The 18,484-nt window shown below is 44.9% G+C and overlaps 1 protein-coding gene across 2 annotated transcripts in view; it reads right to left on the bottom strand.

Moving 5' to 3' along the window:
- Window positions 1–18,484, bottom strand: part of syt9b (synaptotagmin IXb) — a 102,259-nt gene that overhangs the window by 50,938 nt on the left and 32,837 nt on the right. For both annotated transcript variants that reach the window (XM_078220920.1, XM_078220919.1), the window contains 2 exons: window positions 3,671–4,022; window positions 777–1,320 (listed from right to left, as the gene is read on the bottom strand). In XM_078220920.1, coding sequence (XP_078077046.1) covers window positions 777–1,320; window positions 3,671–4,022 — 896 coding nt within the window. The remainder of the gene's footprint in view (window positions 1–776; window positions 1,321–3,670; window positions 4,023–18,484) is intronic.

Below are 18,484 nucleotides of genomic sequence, written 5' to 3' on the forward strand. Positions count from 1 at the left end.
TGACAGCACAGGGCTGACAGAACATTTTGTAATATTTTTCACTGTACTATGATATTCACTCCATTTGTAATGAGTCTATTAGCATTAAAAGACAGATGAATGAATCATTGTATTACAGCACATCTGCATCACAATACAGCACCAATTAGTGACCTCTGAAGATGTGGAAATATCTAACACCTACCTTTCAGAATGTCCCTGATACCTTAACAGTCTTTCCATTTTCTCCACAAACTTCCAGACATTGTACACTTTTAATGGGCTTGCGAAATCCCGCATTGGGCAGGATTTAATGGCCTCGCTCGATCTGAGACTGGAAAATCCCGCCCGAGGTCAGTGAACCTTCCCATTGTCCGCCCCTCGCCCGCTCCGATTCCTGCGGCAGGCAGGGCGGTAGGATTCCGGCGCGTGCGTGGCAGCTGATTCTTATACTCCATTTAGAATTGGGAACCCACCCTCAGTGGGGGCAGGTACGTGTTTTGCACATTAGGCATTCCCAACCTATAAAAAGGCCAAAGGAAAATGGAGTCGAGGATGTGGAGGAAGAATAGATTTCCTCAGATGGCCATTTACTCACAGCACAGGCCTTCGCACAGAGATGAAAATTCAGAGGCGTTTGGGGATTAGCGATGGACAGTAAATATTGGTCTTGCCGCTGATGCCCACATCCTCTGAATGAATGAATGTAAAACCCTTGTGTTTTTTTAAAAAAAGCATAACTTGTGTATTCGGGAGGTGTTTTTCAATCGCAAACCCAGGAGGCAGGACGCACTTACCGAAGTGACGTGTTGAATATCCTTCCACAGCATTGTCTCCCGGGGAAATTCAGACAAGTCGAGGAAATTGTCAACGGCCACTTGGCCAATCACGTCGTGGCGGGAAAACCTGTCAAAGTCGTACACGCTGAAGTGAAGCTTCCGATTGGCCAGCTCGTTGTAGGGCACAGAAAAGAGGAAGGCTTCGTCGAAGATGGGGTTGAGGGTTTTGCGGTGGACTTTAGTCTGGTGTTTGGTTTTACGGTCCGGCAGCAAGTATATCTTCACGTACGGGTCAGATGTTCCCGAAAAGTCCTTGGCCGGCAGGTTGACCGCCTTGTGGATTTTGACAATCAGCTGCTCCAAGTCGCAGTCGTACTTCAGCACAAAGTTAAGTTTGCCACACGTGCGGTTGTTCCTCCTTCCGTCATCAGTGTCCACCGACCTCTGTTTGTACAACTCGGGTTTAATCCGTCCAATGTCCATTGGCTTTTCTTGCCTTTGGTACTGTTGGATGTCAAAGTCCGGGTTGGAAAGATTTAACTGCCTTCTAATGGAATTGTGCCTGCAACCAAAAGCCATTATTATTTAGTAAAAGGCTGCAAAACATGTAGTGTCATAGGCATCGAGTCTTAATGGCACAGAAAGAGGCCATTCAGCCCATCAACCTCACAGCTATCTAAGAAAACATTGATTGGCAAATATTTGCTCTTATGACCATGAAATCATTTTTATTTTGCCATTTTCTCCACAAACCCCTAAACGTTGCATACTTTAAACAGGCTTGTGAAACCCCACCAGCAAACCAAAAGAGTATGTTGGTGGAATTCTGAATTTTATGCTCCATTTAGAATTGGGAACCCACTCTCAGTTGGGGCAAGTGTGTCTTTTGCACATTAGGCATTTCCAACCTATAAAAAGGCCATTATTTCCATTCTAGACAAGGAATGTTTCCTTAATTGAGTTTAAAGTTCATTTATTAGTCACAAGTTGGCTTACATTAACACTGCAATGAAGTTACTGTGAAAAATCCCCTAGTCGCCACAGTCAGGCGCCTGTTCGGGCCAATGCACCTAACCAGCACGTCTTTCAGACTGTGGGAGGCAACTGGAGCACCTGGAGGAAACCTACGCAGACACGGGGAGAGTGTGCAAACTCCACACAGACAGTGACCCAAGCTAGGAATCGAACCCGGGTCCCTGACGCTGTGAAGCAGCAATGCTAGCCACTGTGCCACCATGCTGCCCTACTAAAGTCTATTGGGTCTAACCTTACAGCACTGGTGAACATTTTGGCCCACAGTGCCCGTGCCAGCTCTTTGAAAGAGCTACGCCACTTCAGAGGTCAGTCAAGATAACATTCTCCAAGGCAGGAAGATTTGGCTCTCGAATGAACTTCTCTTCCAAAGAGCAGGACACCTGACGAAACCGCACTACCTCTCAGGGCAGCACTGAGATTGGCGATCTCTTTTCTACATTCAATTTCCCCCGGCCAATACAATTGCAACTCCCTTCATTTCACCGGTTTCTCCTGACTGCCTTTCCATGTCTCTGCCAACTGCCCTGTGCTCTGTGTTAAAATCTCTTTTTCATTTATTCATGGAATGCGAGCTTCGCTGGTGAAGCCAGCATTTGTTGTCCATTCCTAATTACCCTTGAGAGGAACCTACTGCATCATTGCCATTGAATAACAACAACTTGCTTTTATATAGCACCTTCAACATTACCAAACACCCACAGGAACTTCACATCAGTGAACATTAGCTAATCATAGAATTCCTACAGTGCAGAAAGAGGCCATTTGGCCCATCGAGTCTGCACTGACCTTTTGAAACAGCATCCCATCCAGGCCCTATCCCCATAACCCCACATGTTTTACCCCACTAATCCCCCTAACTGATACATCTTGAGACACTAAGGGGCAATTTTACATGGCCAATCCACTCAAATTTTGACTCTGAGCCAGATATGAGGATGTTGAGGCAGATATAAAAGGTAAGTTAACATGGATCTCAAAGAGAGGAGAGGAAGGTAATGGTAGAGAAAAGCAAATCGAGAAAGCTCAGAGGTAATCATGAGAGGAATGCAGGTACCTTGAACTTTTGTGGCGCTGGAGGAGGTTAGAGTGAGAGGGAAGAGGCAAGAGCAGGGCAGACTTGAGAAAAATAGTGAGGATTTTAAAATTAAGGCATTGCTTAATGGAGATCCAATGTAGGTCCGTGAGCACTAGTGTGATGGATGAACAGGACTTTGTGTGAGTTAGGACGTAGGCAGAAATTAAGGCAGGTTTTTAAATGGTGGCCGGAAATTTACTGGAATGCCCGCCCGATTCCGGGGGCGGGTGAGGCTCGGAGAACGGCATTCTCCATTGGCCCTCGGGCGGGATTGTGGGAACCTCATTTCAATTAACTTAGAGGTTACCTCATTTTCTGCTTCTAACTGCACCCACACCCATCCTCACCCTCTACCCCCAACCTTCTCATCATTGGCTGCCCAACATGACTATCCTCAGGGAACGAATCAGGAAGTGACAAATCCTTCTTGATCAATTCATTGACTTTGGATTGGACAAGAGTCTATTTTCTACCCACCAACATATCCAATATTTTTAAAGCTCGGAAAAAAAAGTCAAAGAAACTATTTCAAAAATTCTATGTTTAATTGCTTGCTATAATCTGTTCCCCTCCCAAACCCCCCAACCTCTAGAATTCTTGCAACAGTGTTCAGAAGGTCAATTAATTCCTGGAGATTCCAGGGGAATCTTGGAGCAGCTGGCAATGCCAACTGGAACCATGGTTTCTAATTAACAAGTTAATGGGCCTCTTGTCAGATCTTTGGCTTCAACAATCTGGGAATCCAGTCAGAGGGAGTGCCTTAACCTGTGAGTATCTCCCGCGGACTGCACAAGCCACTGACCTGGAGGATGACGTGGGTTCCGTGACTTGCCGTTGCATCCGTACGTTATGGGCGCAGTTCTCCTTATTCTTGGATTGGACATCCACGGGAATGTCGGGGGAAGTGTGGCTGATCTTCATCGCTGACTCTGGGTAGGAGGCAGGTTCGGTCATGAACTCCTCGCTATACTCGTGCCCATCAGTCTCGTTATCCGTGTAGTGCTGCTGCTCCTGTTGGCTCTCCTTGTTGTTGGACGATTCGCTGCGTTCCCGCCACGGGATCCAACACAACTTCCAGGAGACGAACAGCGAGACTCCAAAAAGTGCCAGGCCACAGGCAGTAACCACCAGCGACAATAGACTAATTGAAATATCTGAGGAAACAAGGAACGCCTCATGATTAGAACCATCTTTTCATTGGAAACTAGCCACATTTTATTCATTAATGGGATGTGCGCATCACTGGTCTGGCTAACATTTATTGCTCATTCCTAATTGCTCTTGAGAAGGTGACACTGATCAATTTGAACGATTGTAGTTCATGTGATGTAAGTACACCTACAGTGCTGTCAGAAAAGGAGTTCCATGTTTTTGACTCAACAGTCATGAAGGAAAAGTGAAATGGTTCAAAATCAGGATGGTGTGTGACTTGGAGGGGAATATATAGTTGATGGTGTTCCCATACATCTGCTGCCTTTATTCATATAGGTTAAAGTAAAGTTTATTTATTAGTCACAAGTTGGCTTACATTCACACTGCAATGAAGTTACTGTGAAAATCTTCTTTGTCCATTATTTTTAAAGCTCGGTTGTAGCAGTGGTGGGTTTGGAAGGTTCTGTCGAAGGAGCCTTACTACAGTGCATCTTGCAGATGGTACACACTGCTGCCACTGTGCGACAGTGGCGGGGAGAGTGAATGTTTCAGGTAGTGGATCGAGCAATCTTTGTCCTGGATTGTGTCAAACTTCAAAAATATTTTTGGAGCTACACTCAACAAGGCAAGCAAAGTGTATTCCATCACACTCCTGATTTGTGTCTTGTAGATGGCGTTTGGAGAGTGAGGAGGTGAGTTACTCGCAGCAAAATTCCCAGCATACGAGACCTGTTCCAGTAGCCACAGTATTTAGGTGGCCAGTCCAATTAATTTTCTGGTTAAAATCTGGGCGTACATTCTGATATAGATGCCATTTTAGCCTATTATGCCTGTGCTGGCTCTGTGAATGAGCTAGCCAATTAAGCCCAACTACCCAGCTCTTTCCTCCTCAGATGTTTAATTTTCAATTCTACTGCACAAAGTCTCCGCTCAGTCGCATTTAAAAAAAAACATTATTTCCTCAAATTGGCCAAAACTGTCATAAAAGGCGGTGGAATTTCTAATGCAGATTTGTATATAATGCAACTCGAGCTTTTCGGACACATTGCATGAGTTTAATAAATAATCCTGGCAGAAGTCAAAAGTGGCTGCACCCTCAAAACTGGCCACTCCTGAATGGCTATGATGAGCTGTCGCTGACTGGAGCTGTCTGTGGGGCTTTGAGGAGGCTCTTGAAACTAACCTCTTCATTTTAGATAGAAGGGCATCAATTTATACGATCCATAACTTTGAAAATATTAAAATATTTATTAAGTTGCAAAGATACAGTGACTGCTGTACACAAAAGCTATAAATGGTTGCTTCGTTTTCATTCACTTAAAAATTGGATTACGTACAATTGGTGAACTCAAACACTTATTTTTGCTCATCTTTGGTGATAAACCCACATTAATAAAACTGAAGTAGGCGACGACTCTCAATTACACTAAAGCCAGGATTTTTTAGGATGGTGGATTTTCCCACCTGGCCACCCAAAGAGGCAGTGGGGATTGCATCACCGCTGATACTGGCTTACCTGCAGCCGCTTCCTGCTTCACTGAGCGCTAAATGGCTGGAGGTGGGCCTTCTGCCCCTGAAAAAGCCCTCGATCTGATCAACTGGCTGCTCTCTAGTCGCAGCAGGGCCAGAAGCTGCAGGGGAGAGGACGGGAACTGCAATCTGATAATGTTCCACAGCAAAGGTTATTGTGGAAAATAAAACTCATGGCGTAGGGGGTAACATATCTGGAATTAAGAATCTACTGGTGACCATGAAACCATGGTCGATTGTCGGAAAACCCAACACTAATTACCTTTAGGGAAGGAAATCTGCTGTCCTTATCTGGTCTGGCCTACGTGTGAATCCAGAGCCACAGCAATGTGCTTTACTTTCAACTGCCCTTGGGCAACTAGGGATGTGAAATAAGTGCTGGCCAGCCAGCGACGCCCATGTCCCAGAAATGAATAAAATAGAATTGGCATGGATTGAGTATTGGCTGGCAGAAAACAGAGTATGCATAAATGGGTCATTTTCTGATTTGACAAGTGGAACCCCGCAGGGGTTTTTACTATTTACATAAATTACTTCGATGAGAGGAGTGAAGGCACGGTAGCTAAATTTGTAGATGACACAAAAATAGGTGGGAAAGCGTGCAAAGAAGACATAGGCAGTTTGCAGATGGCTTTAAATAGGTTGTGAGAGTGGGCAAAAATCTGACAGATGGAGTATAATGTGGGAAAATGTGAAGTTGTTGACCTTAACAGGAAGAATGAATAATGCAGAGTATTACTTAAATGGCGGTTGACTGCAGAATGCTGAGGTGCAGAGGGATCTAGGTGATAGAGCGCATGATTCACAAAAGGCTTATATGCAGGTACAGCACATAATCAAGAAGACTAATGGAATGCTATCCTTTAGGAGGATAGGAGAGGAATCAAACTTAAAAGTAAGGGTAAAAGCAAATTACTGCGGATGCTGGAATCTGAAACCAAAGGAAAAAATGCTGGAAGATCTCAGCAGGTCTGGCAGTATCTGTAAGGAGAGAAAAGAGCTGATGTTCTGAGTCCAGATGACCCTTTGTTAAAGCTATTAAAAGTAAGGGTGTTATGCTTCAGTTATAGAGGGCATTGGTGAGGCCACATCTCAAATACTGTGTGCAGTTTTGGTCTCCTTATTTAAGGAAGGATGTGAATAAGTTGGAAGCAATTCAGAGGAGAATTACTAGAATGATACCTGGAATGAGCAGGTTGGCTTGTGAGGAAATGTTGGACAGACTGAGCTTGTTTCCACTGGATTTTGGAAGAGTGAGGGGTGATGTGATTGAAGTAGATAAGACCCTGAATAGCCCTGACAAGGTGGACATGGAATGAATGTTTTCTCTGATGGGTGAGTCCAGAACTGGAGCAGGGTTTTAAAATTTTAGGACAGAGATGAAGAGAATGTTTTTCTCGAAGAGGGTTATGTGACTTTGAAACTCTGCCTCAGAAGATGGTGGTGACGAGGTTATTGAATATTATTAAAGCAGAGGTAGAAAGATCATTGTTAAGCAAGGGAATTAAAGGTTATCAGGGCTCGAACATGGAATTTGAAACACAAACAGAGAAACATGATCATATTGAATGGCAGAGGAGGCTCGAGGGGCGAATTGTCTACTTCAGCTCCCATTTCTAATGTTCGAATGCAAGCAGTTCCCAGAGTCTAAGTTTCAGGTTTCCGGGAGTAAGTAAGTGCAAGGAGTCTAAGGGCTGGGAGGGGAGGTGAGGACTGAGGGTGTGAGCAGAGGGACAGGAAGGTGGTGGAAAGGCTGAGGGGGGAGCAGCACCTATGGCAGACATTGGCATGAGTGGTGGGTGCCCGATGTTGACAGGCGATTGATGATGCAGGCGCATCAACAGCCTTCCTGCCAGAGGCCTGAGCAGGGTCAGCTTCCAGGCTTCTCTGCCAACCTCAAAATTAAGGCCAGGATGGCGGGGGAGAGGGAGGGTGGGTGCGGGGGTTGTTTGAGGGGGAAATAGCCCTTAAGTGGCCATTAATTGGTTATTTGAGGGCATTAATTGGGGCAAGGGTGGGTGCTCATTATATTGCAGAGAGGTCAGGATAAACAGGGGCCTAGTGGGAAGGCCACTAGGAACTAGGTTACAGGACCCCCAGCTCCCCCCACCCCCTGCCTGCTCCCCCAAACTCCCACTCCCAGCCTGCAAACCCACCACTGGGGGAGCATAAAATGGCAAGAGGAAAAAATACTTACATTTCAAAATGTTGTTGATTGAGCTGGTTGTGGGAGATTTGGGATATGCTAATGGATTTGAGCAGAAATTTCAATCGGTGCAATTTTGAACACAGGTTGCACCCAGAGTGGAAGGTCCACCCTGACATGTACGATTCTCTTTTTGAAATTTACCATTGAATCTGTTTCCATCTTCCTTTGGGGCTGCACATTCCAGATCACAACCCTCGCACTGTGGAAAAAATATTCTCACTGCTCACCCTGGGTTGATTTACCAATTTTTTAAGATCTGTTTTTTCCCTGGTTACCAATGCTCCTGCCAAGAGTAACAGTTTCTCAATTAAAACACCTAATGATTCCAAACTCTGTTCTAAGTCTCAAAACAAATGATGAAAACAGAAAAAAATGATTCTGAGAAACATCCAGCTTCATAACCCAGTTACTATTGACCCAGAGCAAGCCTGCAGCCTGAGAGTTTAGTGCCAGTAATACTCATGACTGGACACTCAGTTCATTTCTCTGACATTCTCCTGCTAGTTAACACAAGGGTTTGGAGTTGGTTAATGGCACCGCAAAAATAGCAAGATATAATAGTGGCTGCTAATATTTATATTTTTACAGATTTGTATAACTTGTATTTGCATTTTATATTTACATTTTACATTATTTACATTAAATTTACATTTATATTTTTACAGATTTTTACAACTTTTACAGATGCATCAGAGAAAGCATTCTTTCTGGTTGTATCACAGCTTGGTATGGCTCCTGCTCTACCCAAGACCACAGGAAACTACAAAAGATCGTGAATGTAGCCCAATCCATCACGCAAACCAGCCTCCCATCCATTGACTCTGTCTACACTTCCCGCTGCCTCAGCAAAGCAGCCAGCATAATTAAGGACCCCACGCACCCTGGACATTCTCTCTTCTACCTTCTTCCATCGGGAAAAAGATACAAAAGTCTGAGGTCTTGTACCAACCGACTCAAGAACAGCTTCTTCCCTGCTGCCCATCAGACATTTGAATGGACCTACCTCGCACTAAGTTGATCTTTCTCTATACCCTAGCTATGACTGTTACACTACATTCTGCACTCTCTCGTTTCCTTCTCTATGAAAGGTATGCTTTGACTTCATAGCACGCAAGAAACAATACTTTTCACTATACACTAATACATGTGACAATAATAAATCAAATCAAAAAATATAGTGCCTTACACGTACTGATTTCCTGATTTTAATCATTCCACCATTGACAGTCTTGCCTTCAGCTGTCTGGGTTGTAAGCGCTGGAGTTCTCTCCATAAACCTTTCTGTGTCATTATCTTCCTTTCCTTGAGGACACTCCTTAAAACATTCCTCCCTGAATAGCCTTTGGCCATCCATCCTAATGTATTCGTACATGGCTCTGTGTCAAATTATGCTTCATACCACATCTGCAAAGTGCCTTTGGAATGCTATGTTACGTTAAAGGCATTGTGTGAATGAAAGTTGTTGTTGAATTTCAAGGGGGATCAACTTTCTTTGAATCTCAGACAGTATGGTATTCTGTCAATAGGGGAATTTCTGCTGACCAGTTTGGCAATGTTTGTTCCTTTTAATTTTATTCAACTTTCAGTTTGCCGTCACACTCTCTGTAGAACTAAGCCTCAAATAAAATCTTGTACAAGTGTATCAGAGGTGTCATAAAACCTCCCCTCTCCCACATGTCACTTGCCACTTTGGGACCATGAGTACCTGAGTACATCACCTCCAACTGTTGCAATGGGGGAAGAATGAAATTCCTCAACCTGCCCCAAGTTCTCCAGCCAAGTTGCTATTCTTTCCCGAGTGTTGCCATTGTTCCCTTGATTCACAAGCCGCTCCTGCTAACTCTCCTCTGACAATCTGTCGAGCGGTATTGCCCCCAGAGGGTGCCAATAAAAGAATTTCCAATTCCCCCATTACAGGTTACTTTAAATTAGACAATAAAAGCCAACCGGGAACACAGAGATTGCTTCACAGAAAGTCCAGCTAAGCATTGGGTTCGGGGATTAAAAGAGCAATTGAACAAGCAATGCAGCTCACTGAAATACAGGGTGCAGCGAAGTTACTGGTTAGGAGCGAAGAGTCTGAGGCTGGAATTGTGCCGTAGCAGATCCACACCAATACTGGTGTGAGAAGCTCTTGCATCCCTTGGCTTCTGGCTTCACTATGTACTTGAATGTTAGAAACATACACACAAGCATGCTCACACTATGATGCCCACATGTTATTCTATCACTTTTCTATGATGAAGATTCAAAGAACAAAGAACAAAAGAACAAAGAACAGTACAGCAAAGGAAACAGGCCCTTCGGCCCTCCAAGCCTGTGCCGCTCATTGGTCCAACTAGACCAATCGTTTGTATCCCTCCATTCCCAGGCTGCTCATGTGACTATCCAGGTAAGTCTTAAACGATGTCAGCGTGCCTGCCTCCACCACCCTACTTGGCAGCGCATTCCAGGCCCCCACCACCCTCTGTGTAAAAAACGTCCCTCTGATGTCTGAGTTATACTTCGCCCCTCTCAGCTTGAGCCCGTGACCCCTCGTGATCGTCACCTCCGACCTGGGAAAAAGCTTCCCACTGTTCACCCTATCTATACCCTTCATAATCTTGTATACCTCTATTAGATCTCCCCTCATTCTCCGTCTTTCCAAGGAGAACAACCCCAGTCTACCCAATCTCTCCTCATAGCTAAGACCCTCCATACCAGGCAACATCCTGGTAAACCTTCTCTGCACTCTCTCCAATGCCTCCACGTCCTTCTGGTGGTGCGGCGACCAGAACTGGACGCAGTACTCCAAATGTGGCCTAACCAGCGTTCTATACAGCTGCATCATCAGACTCCAGCTTTTATACTCTATACCCCGTCCTATAAAGGCAAGCATACCATATGCCTTCTTCACCACCTTCTCCACCTGTGTTGCCACCTTCAAGGATTTGTGGACTTGCACACCTAGGTCCCTCTGTGTTTCTATACTCCTGATGACTCTGCCATTTATTGTATAACTCCTCCCTACATTATTTCTTCCAAAATGCATCACTTCGCATTTATCCGGATTAAATTCCATCTGCCACCTCTCCGCCCAATTTTCCAGCCTATCTATATCCTGCTGTATTGCCCGACAATGCCCTTCGCTATCCGCAATTCCAGCCATCTTCGTGTCATCCGCAAACTTGCTGATTACACCAGTTACACCTTCTTCCAAATCATTTATATATATCACAAATAGCAGAGGTCCTAGTACAGAGCCCTGCGGAACACCACTGGTCACAGACCTCCAGCCGGAAAAAGACCCTTCGACCACTACCCTCTGTCTCCTATGGCCAAGCCAGTTCTCCACCCATCGAGCCACTTCTCCTTGTATCCCATGAGCCTTAACCTTCTTAACCAACCTGCCATGTGGGACTTTGTCAAATGCCTTACTGAAATCCATATAGACGACATCCACGGCCCTTCCTTCATCAACCGTTTTTGTCACTTCCTCAAAAAACTCCACCAAATTTGTAAGGCACGACCTCCCTCTTACAAAACCATGCTGTCTGTCACTAATGAGATTGTTCCGTTCTAAATGCACATACATCCTGTCTCTAAGAATCCTCTCCAACAACTTCCCTACCACGGACGTCAAGCTCACCGGCCTATAATTTCCTGGGTTATCCCTGCTACCCTTCTTAAACAATGGGACCACATTCGCTATCCTCCAATCCTCAGGGACCTCACCCGTGTCCAAAGTTTAAAGTTTAAAGTTTATTGCAAAAAAATAAAAGCTCATGGTGCTTTTCCGGCTATTAGCCCGGATTGAAGATCAACTGGCTGGATGGCAGAAAGCAGAGAGTACGCATAAATGGGTCTTTGTCTGATTGGCAGGATGTGATGAGTGGAGTCCTGCAGGGGTCTGTGCTGGGACCTCACCCTTTTACAATTTATATCAGTGACTTAGATGAGGGGAGCAAATGCATGGTAACAAAATTTGTAGATGAGACGGATAGGTAGGAGAGTACATGGTGAAGATGACATATGAGTTTGAAATGGATGTAGATAGAATCATAGAAACCCTACAGTACAGAAAGAGGCCATTCAGCCCATCGAGTCTGCACCGACCACAATCCCTCCCAGGCCCTACCCCCATATCCCTACATATTTTACCCACTAATCCCTCTAATCTACGCATCCCAGGACACTAAGGGGCAATTTTACCATGGCCAATCAACCTAACCCACACATCTTTGGACTGTGGGAGGAAACCGGAGCACCCGGAGGAAACCCACGCAGACACGAGGAGAATGTGCAAACTCCACACAGACAGTGACCCAAGCCGGGAATCGAACGCAGGTCCCTGGAGCTGCGAAGCAGCAGTGCTAACCACTGTGCTACCGTGCCGCCCTATAGATTGAGAGAAAAACATCTGACAGGTGGAGTATAATGTGGGAAAATGTGAAGTTGTTCAGTTCGTCAGGAAGAATAAAAAAGCAGAATATTTTGTATACTTTTATGTGACATTTGTAAAACATTGGTTTGGCTGCAGCTGGGAATCCTGCGAGTCATTCTGAACACTACACTTTCAGAAGAATGTGAAGGCTTTAGAAAGGAGTTCAGACAATATTTATGAGAACGGTTTCAGGGATGAGGAATTCCAGTTATATGGTTAGATTTGAGAGGCTGGGGTTGCTCTTGGGGCAGAGAAAATGGAGAGGAAATTTGATAGAAATCATGAACGGGCCAGACAAAGTAGACGGGGAAAAGGTATTTCCACTCTCGGTAGTGTTGAGAAACCAGAGGACATTGACTTGGGCAAAAATAATTTCACACAGTAAATGGTTAGGATCTTGAATGTACTGAACGAGGGTGTGGAGTGGGGGAGGCAGATTCAATCGTAGCTTCGACAAGGGACTTGGATAGGAAACTGAAGGGGAATATTTGCAAAGTTTGGGGAAAGGGTGGGAAAGTGAGACTAGCTAAATGGTTCTTACAGGGAGTCAACGAGGGTTTGACAGGCCGAATGGCCTCCTTCTGTGCTGTTTTATGATTCTACATACATCTCAAAAGTTGCACAGTGCTAATGTGTAATTGGCAGTTTAACTGTCACCTTAAATCTACCCTTACAGGACAACAGAGGCGGTCTAAATAAGCTCCATGCTGATGTGACACATAGGATAGACTGAAAGTACTATCATGAGAATTCCAGCTTGCATGTAAGTGATTAGGACAGATTAATTATAGAACTGTACCTTTAGTTAGATGAATTATAATATAATTAATTAGAGTTTCTCTCAGTGCTTGTACCAATAAACTCACTGCGCTGACTCCTTCCATTATTTGTTGGTTATCACATTGACAATACATAATTTCTAATGTCTTGTCAGGATAAGTCAGTGCTGCAATGCTGAGCACAGCAAAGTGTCAATCATAACATGAGGTTACCAGAAAGATTAATTCAAGAGAAATAAAAACAAACAGGCCCAGATTTTGGAATGATGAGACAATCAGAGCTCACCATTATTGTGGAGGAAATCAGACACAAATACCTGGAATCTGCATTTACGTAGCTAACACAGAAATCACTGTTCCATTAGCTATGTTCCTCCACAAGCTTCACTACATTGGCACCTCACTCATAGATTCAGCATTCAAACACATGGAATGGTGTGAAGTTGGGGCACTTACCAACTAAACATATCAATAAACATTGAGCTGGGGTATTCAAGACGAAATGAGATTTTAAATGATGTGATACATCTTAATTACAGTGGTTAGCACTGCTGCCTCACAGCGTCAGGGATCCGGGTTTGATTCCCGGCTTGGGTCATTGCCTGTGTGGAGTTTGCACATTCTCCCCGTGTCTGCGTGGGTTTCCTCCGGGTGCTCCGGTTTCCTCCCACAGTCCAAAAGGGCGTGCTGGTTAGGTGCATTGGCCATGATAAATCCTCCCTCAGTGTTACCCGAACAGACGCTGGAGTGTGGCAACTATGGGATTTTCACAGTAACTTCATTGCAGTGTTAATGTAAGACTACTTGTGACACTAATAAATAAATTTAAACGAGACAACTCTAAAATGAATTGGAGAATTGTAAAATAATTTAAAATGTCTTAAGAGTTTCTCTTTCTGCCTATTTTTATCTCTCTCTCAATGCCATCTTTCTTTGCTTCTCTTTAATCTGCTTTATCGGGTTTTACACTGAGTTAAATATTCCTGGTTTATACTCTGCGAGTCTCACTGAAGATTTTTCAATCTGATTGGTTAAAGTGGTACACTATTTCTTATCCTGTTCATACATAAGACAGATGTCCCGTGGTTGATGGCACGCTGCATCGGATACCCGGCGACAGCATGGTGCCACCCAAATGCCTGAAACATATTCCGTAAATGTGATGTTTGGTTAGGGTTATTCTTTCACTGCAGAGGGCTAACATTCAAATCTAAAAATGAGGTCACACAATGTCTCTGCAGCAGTTCAAATCAAACAGCATGAAAGATTTCTCCCCACACTCCAAAGATGTGCAGGTTAGGGTGAATTGGCCATGATAAATTGCCCTTTAGTGTCAGGGGGGCTAGGAGGGAAAATATGTGGAGTTACGGGGATAGGACCTGGGTGGAATTGTTGTCAGTGCAGGCTCAATGGGCTAAATGGCCTCCTTCTACACTGTAGTTTCTATGATTCTATAAGTTGAAGGGTTACTCTGAAAATCCCCTAGTCGCCACACTCCGGCGCCTGTTTGGGTACATTAGGCACATGGCCAATGCGCCTAACCAGCGCGTCTTTTGGGCTGTGGGAAGAAACCGGAGCACCCGGAGGAAACCCATGCAGACATGGGGAGAACGTGCAGACTCCACACTGACAGTGACCCAAGCCGGGAATTGAACCTGGATCCTTGGCGCTGTGAGGCAGCAGTGCTAAACACTGTGCCACCGTGCGAATTAGTAATCCAGACAATGTGAGTTCAAATCCCACTGTGGTAGCCTGACATCCATTACCTTGTGATTTGATTGCAGCGCTGTTGGAATGTTAATTAGATTGTCGGTACATGGTGCATAATAAAATTTTCCATGGTTAAATATTGATTTTGAATGAGTTTTCAAAAAGGAAAAATATTAGTTTCAGCAGTTAGAATATAATTTTGTAGCATCTCCATGGAAGTGAACATATTTAAATTGAGGTTGTATCATTACAAATTAAACCCCACGCTTTTCTATTTGAAAGTTAAAGTTAAACATGCGTGAAGAGCTGTGCATTGATGGGGAAAAGTAGCAATAGATCATTATCGCAGATTTGAGTCTCTGTGTTAGAACTGCATATGAACTATTGGAAAAAGAGGCCAATAGAATGTGTTGCGGGCATGTTAAGTTTCATGAATGAATTGCTGGTGTTGCATTCTGCAGTTACAGAGATAAGTCAATAAGATTTTACTCATAAATCATTCAGGTCTGTTCAAAGAGAGAAACAAGTGCCTGAAGAAGTCATAGAATCCCTACAGTGCAGAAGGAGGCCATTCGGCCCATCGAGTCTGCACCAACCACAATCCCACCAGGCTCTATCTCCATAACCCCATGCTAGTCCCCCTGACACTAAAGGGCAATTTAGCATGGCCAATCCACCTAACCCGCACATCTTTGGACTATGGGGGGGAAACTGAAGCACTTGGAGGAAACCCATGCAGACACGGGGAGAACGTGCAAACTCCACACAGACAGTGACCCAGGCCGGGAATCGAAGCTGGGTCCCTGGCACTGTGAGGCAGCAGTGCTAACCACTGTGCCACTGTGCTGCTGTGTTGGGAGCAGTAAGACTTTGGCCCATAACTTTGGCCTATAACTTCCGAGATCCAGGGCAGTGTAATTGGGGGGTCCCCCAAAGATGAGCTGGGAACCTCCTCTGGATGACCCCGTGTAGAGATGGCACAGCAATTGCCCAGAAATTTCAAACTGCCATTGGGCAATTGCCCTGTAATGGGAACCATCCAATACTGCAATTCAAATTGCAAACTTCGGATGGTTCTAACTGTCTGGCAGCGGTATTAGTTACCCAGAAAATGTTAGAAGAATTAAAACCACTTTTAACTTCTGGGTAACTATAGTGCTGACTTGCTGCACCCACCCCCACCAACTACCCCCTTCACCTTCCATCCAGTTACCCTCCTGACCCCCCTCCCATGTATTTCCCCACTAACTGCCCTCTCCACTCTTCCACTACATCCCCAACTGCACTCTCCAAAACCCCCTGACTGCACACCCACTTTCCTGACTGCAACTCCGACAATTGCTCCCACCCCTGACTGTCCCCCACTATCGCCCTACTGATGTAACATAGCCCACGAAGCACTCCCTCCACTGAACTCCCCCATACAGACCACCCGACCACTATAATACGCCTATCATCCCCTTCACCCCATCAAAGTGGCTGAGACTTTTAAACTTACTTGCTTTATGGCAGTTAGTGCCATAAGAAAATGGGCGTGTCCTCCTTGCCTCCAAGTCTGTTGCCCTTGACACAAGGCCTCGAGATCTTTCTCACCTGGTCTGAGGCGGAAGATCAGGTGAGAAATGTGTGGCTTTAATTTTAGGTAAGTAACTAGAAGCGGAGCGGCAATCTGACCCTAATTGCCACACCAAGGAAGTTATGGCCCAAATAACCTAAATTATATTGTTACTTCTGGACTTGACTATTCCGAGCTAGCCTTCCATCCTCCATAAAGTTGAGCACAACCAAACAGTTAATCAGTTTTTGATTTAGAACCTGCCATCCTTGTTTTCAAAACCCTCTTTAAGCCCCATCCCTCCCTATTTCTGTAATCTTCTCCAACCCCACATCCAAGACCTCTGTGCTCCTCCAATTTGGCCTCTTGAGTATCTGCGGTTTTAATAATTTCACCACCATTGGCTGTGTCTGAAACTGCTGAGACCCAAAGCTCTGGAATTCCCTCCCTAAGCCACTCTGCCTCACCATCTCTGTCCCTACTACTTGATACCAGCCTCTTTGACCAAACGTTCAACTATCTCCTCATGTGGTTCAATGTCAGAATTTGTTTGACGATGCCCCTGTGAAGCCCTTTGGAATGTCTTATTATGTAACGGTGCTATATAAATGGAAGATTGTTGTAATTGTTGTTCACAACTTCAGGATGTCCCAGGATTGGCACAGTGGTGTTGTCACTGGATCAGTAATCCAGAGTCCCAAGGTAATGCTTTGGGGACCGGGATGGTGAAATTCGAATTCAATAAAAATCTGGAATTAAAAGTCTAATGATGATTATGAAACAATTGTTGATTGTCTTAAAAACCCATCTGATTCACTAATTAAAGTTTATTTGTGTCACAAGTAAGCTTACATTAACACTGCAATGAAATCACTGTGAAAATCCCCTAGTCGTCACACTCCGGCGCCTGTTTAGGTACATTGAGGGAGAATTTAGCACAGCCAATGCACCTACCCAGCACGTCTTTCAAACTGTGGGAGGAAACTGGAGCACCCGGAGGAAGCCGATGCAGACACGGGGATAAAGTGCAAACTCCATACAGACAGTGACTCAAGCCGGGAATTGAACCTGGGTCCCTGGCACTGTGAGGCAGCAATGTTAACTACTGTGCCACCATGCCGCCCTGTGTCCTTAAGCGAAGGAAATCGGTCATCTTTACCTGGTCTGGGCTACATGTGACTCCAGACCCACAGCAATGTGATTGACACTTAACTGCCCTCAGGGATGGGCAATAAATGCTGGACCAGCCAGTGATGCCCACATCCCATGAACAAATAGACAACAAATACTTTTGAAGCGTAGTCACTGTTGTAATGCAGGAAACGCAACAGTCAGTTTGCACACAGCCAGCTCCCACAAACATCATTGTGATGTTGACCAGGTCATCTGGTTTGTTTGGTCTTTGTTGAGGGAATCACTCCTCTGCTCTTCCTTGAAATAGTGCCATGCCATTTTTCCTATGTACCTGAGAGAGGAGAGATAATGCCTCATCTGAAATACAACACCTCTGACAAGCACAGCACTCCCTCAGTACTCCACGGCCAGGGTCAACATGGATTGTGTGCTCAACTCCTCAGAGTGGGACTTCAATCCAAAACCTTCCATAAATTTGCGACATCAATAATCTAGCGCTATCTTTGCAATCAGTAACCCCTGGAAGCGACGAGCTGTTTCATCCTTCAAGTTTCCAATGTCACCTCCAAGTTGGGCAATGGCGTCTGGGCATTATTTTGCCTCCAAAATATAACGTCCTTGCATTTCTTGAATTGGGCATTCAAAGGCGATTTATTCATTTCCTTCAGTGTGTTGATATTGTGTCTGGATTTGTCTGCAGTCGTCACTGTGCGGAAGGCAATGATGAGGCACAGGGAGGTGCCGATGCACATGAGAGCCGAGTCAGACAACAAACTACCAGATTTGGGGTGGGGGAGGAGAGGGGACTAAGTGTGTGTGCCTGTGTGTGTGCGTGTGGAGGGATAGATGGGGAAGGAGGACTGTAGCGCGACAGCAAATTACATAGATAGGGAGGGGTGAGGTCATCAAGGGAACTGAAGCACAATGATGATTCATTTTAAGTTTGACAGATTGAGTAAGCAATGTAGGTCAACAATAAAGTGGTGCTGGTGGAGTCAGACTTGGTGAAGCACTGTGGGATATTTTATTATGTTAAAGGTACTACATAAATGCAAGTTGTTCTTGTAGGTGGGGTTACAAAATGGGAGGCAGCATTTTGGACTCTCGTCGCACAAGCTTGGCTA

The sequence above is a fragment of the Mustelus asterias genome, chromosome 9 (genome assembly GCF_964213995.1).
Source record: "Mustelus asterias chromosome 9, sMusAst1.hap1.1, whole genome shotgun sequence".
In the NCBI taxonomy this organism is placed as follows: domain Eukaryota; kingdom Metazoa; phylum Chordata; class Chondrichthyes; order Carcharhiniformes; family Triakidae; genus Mustelus; species Mustelus asterias.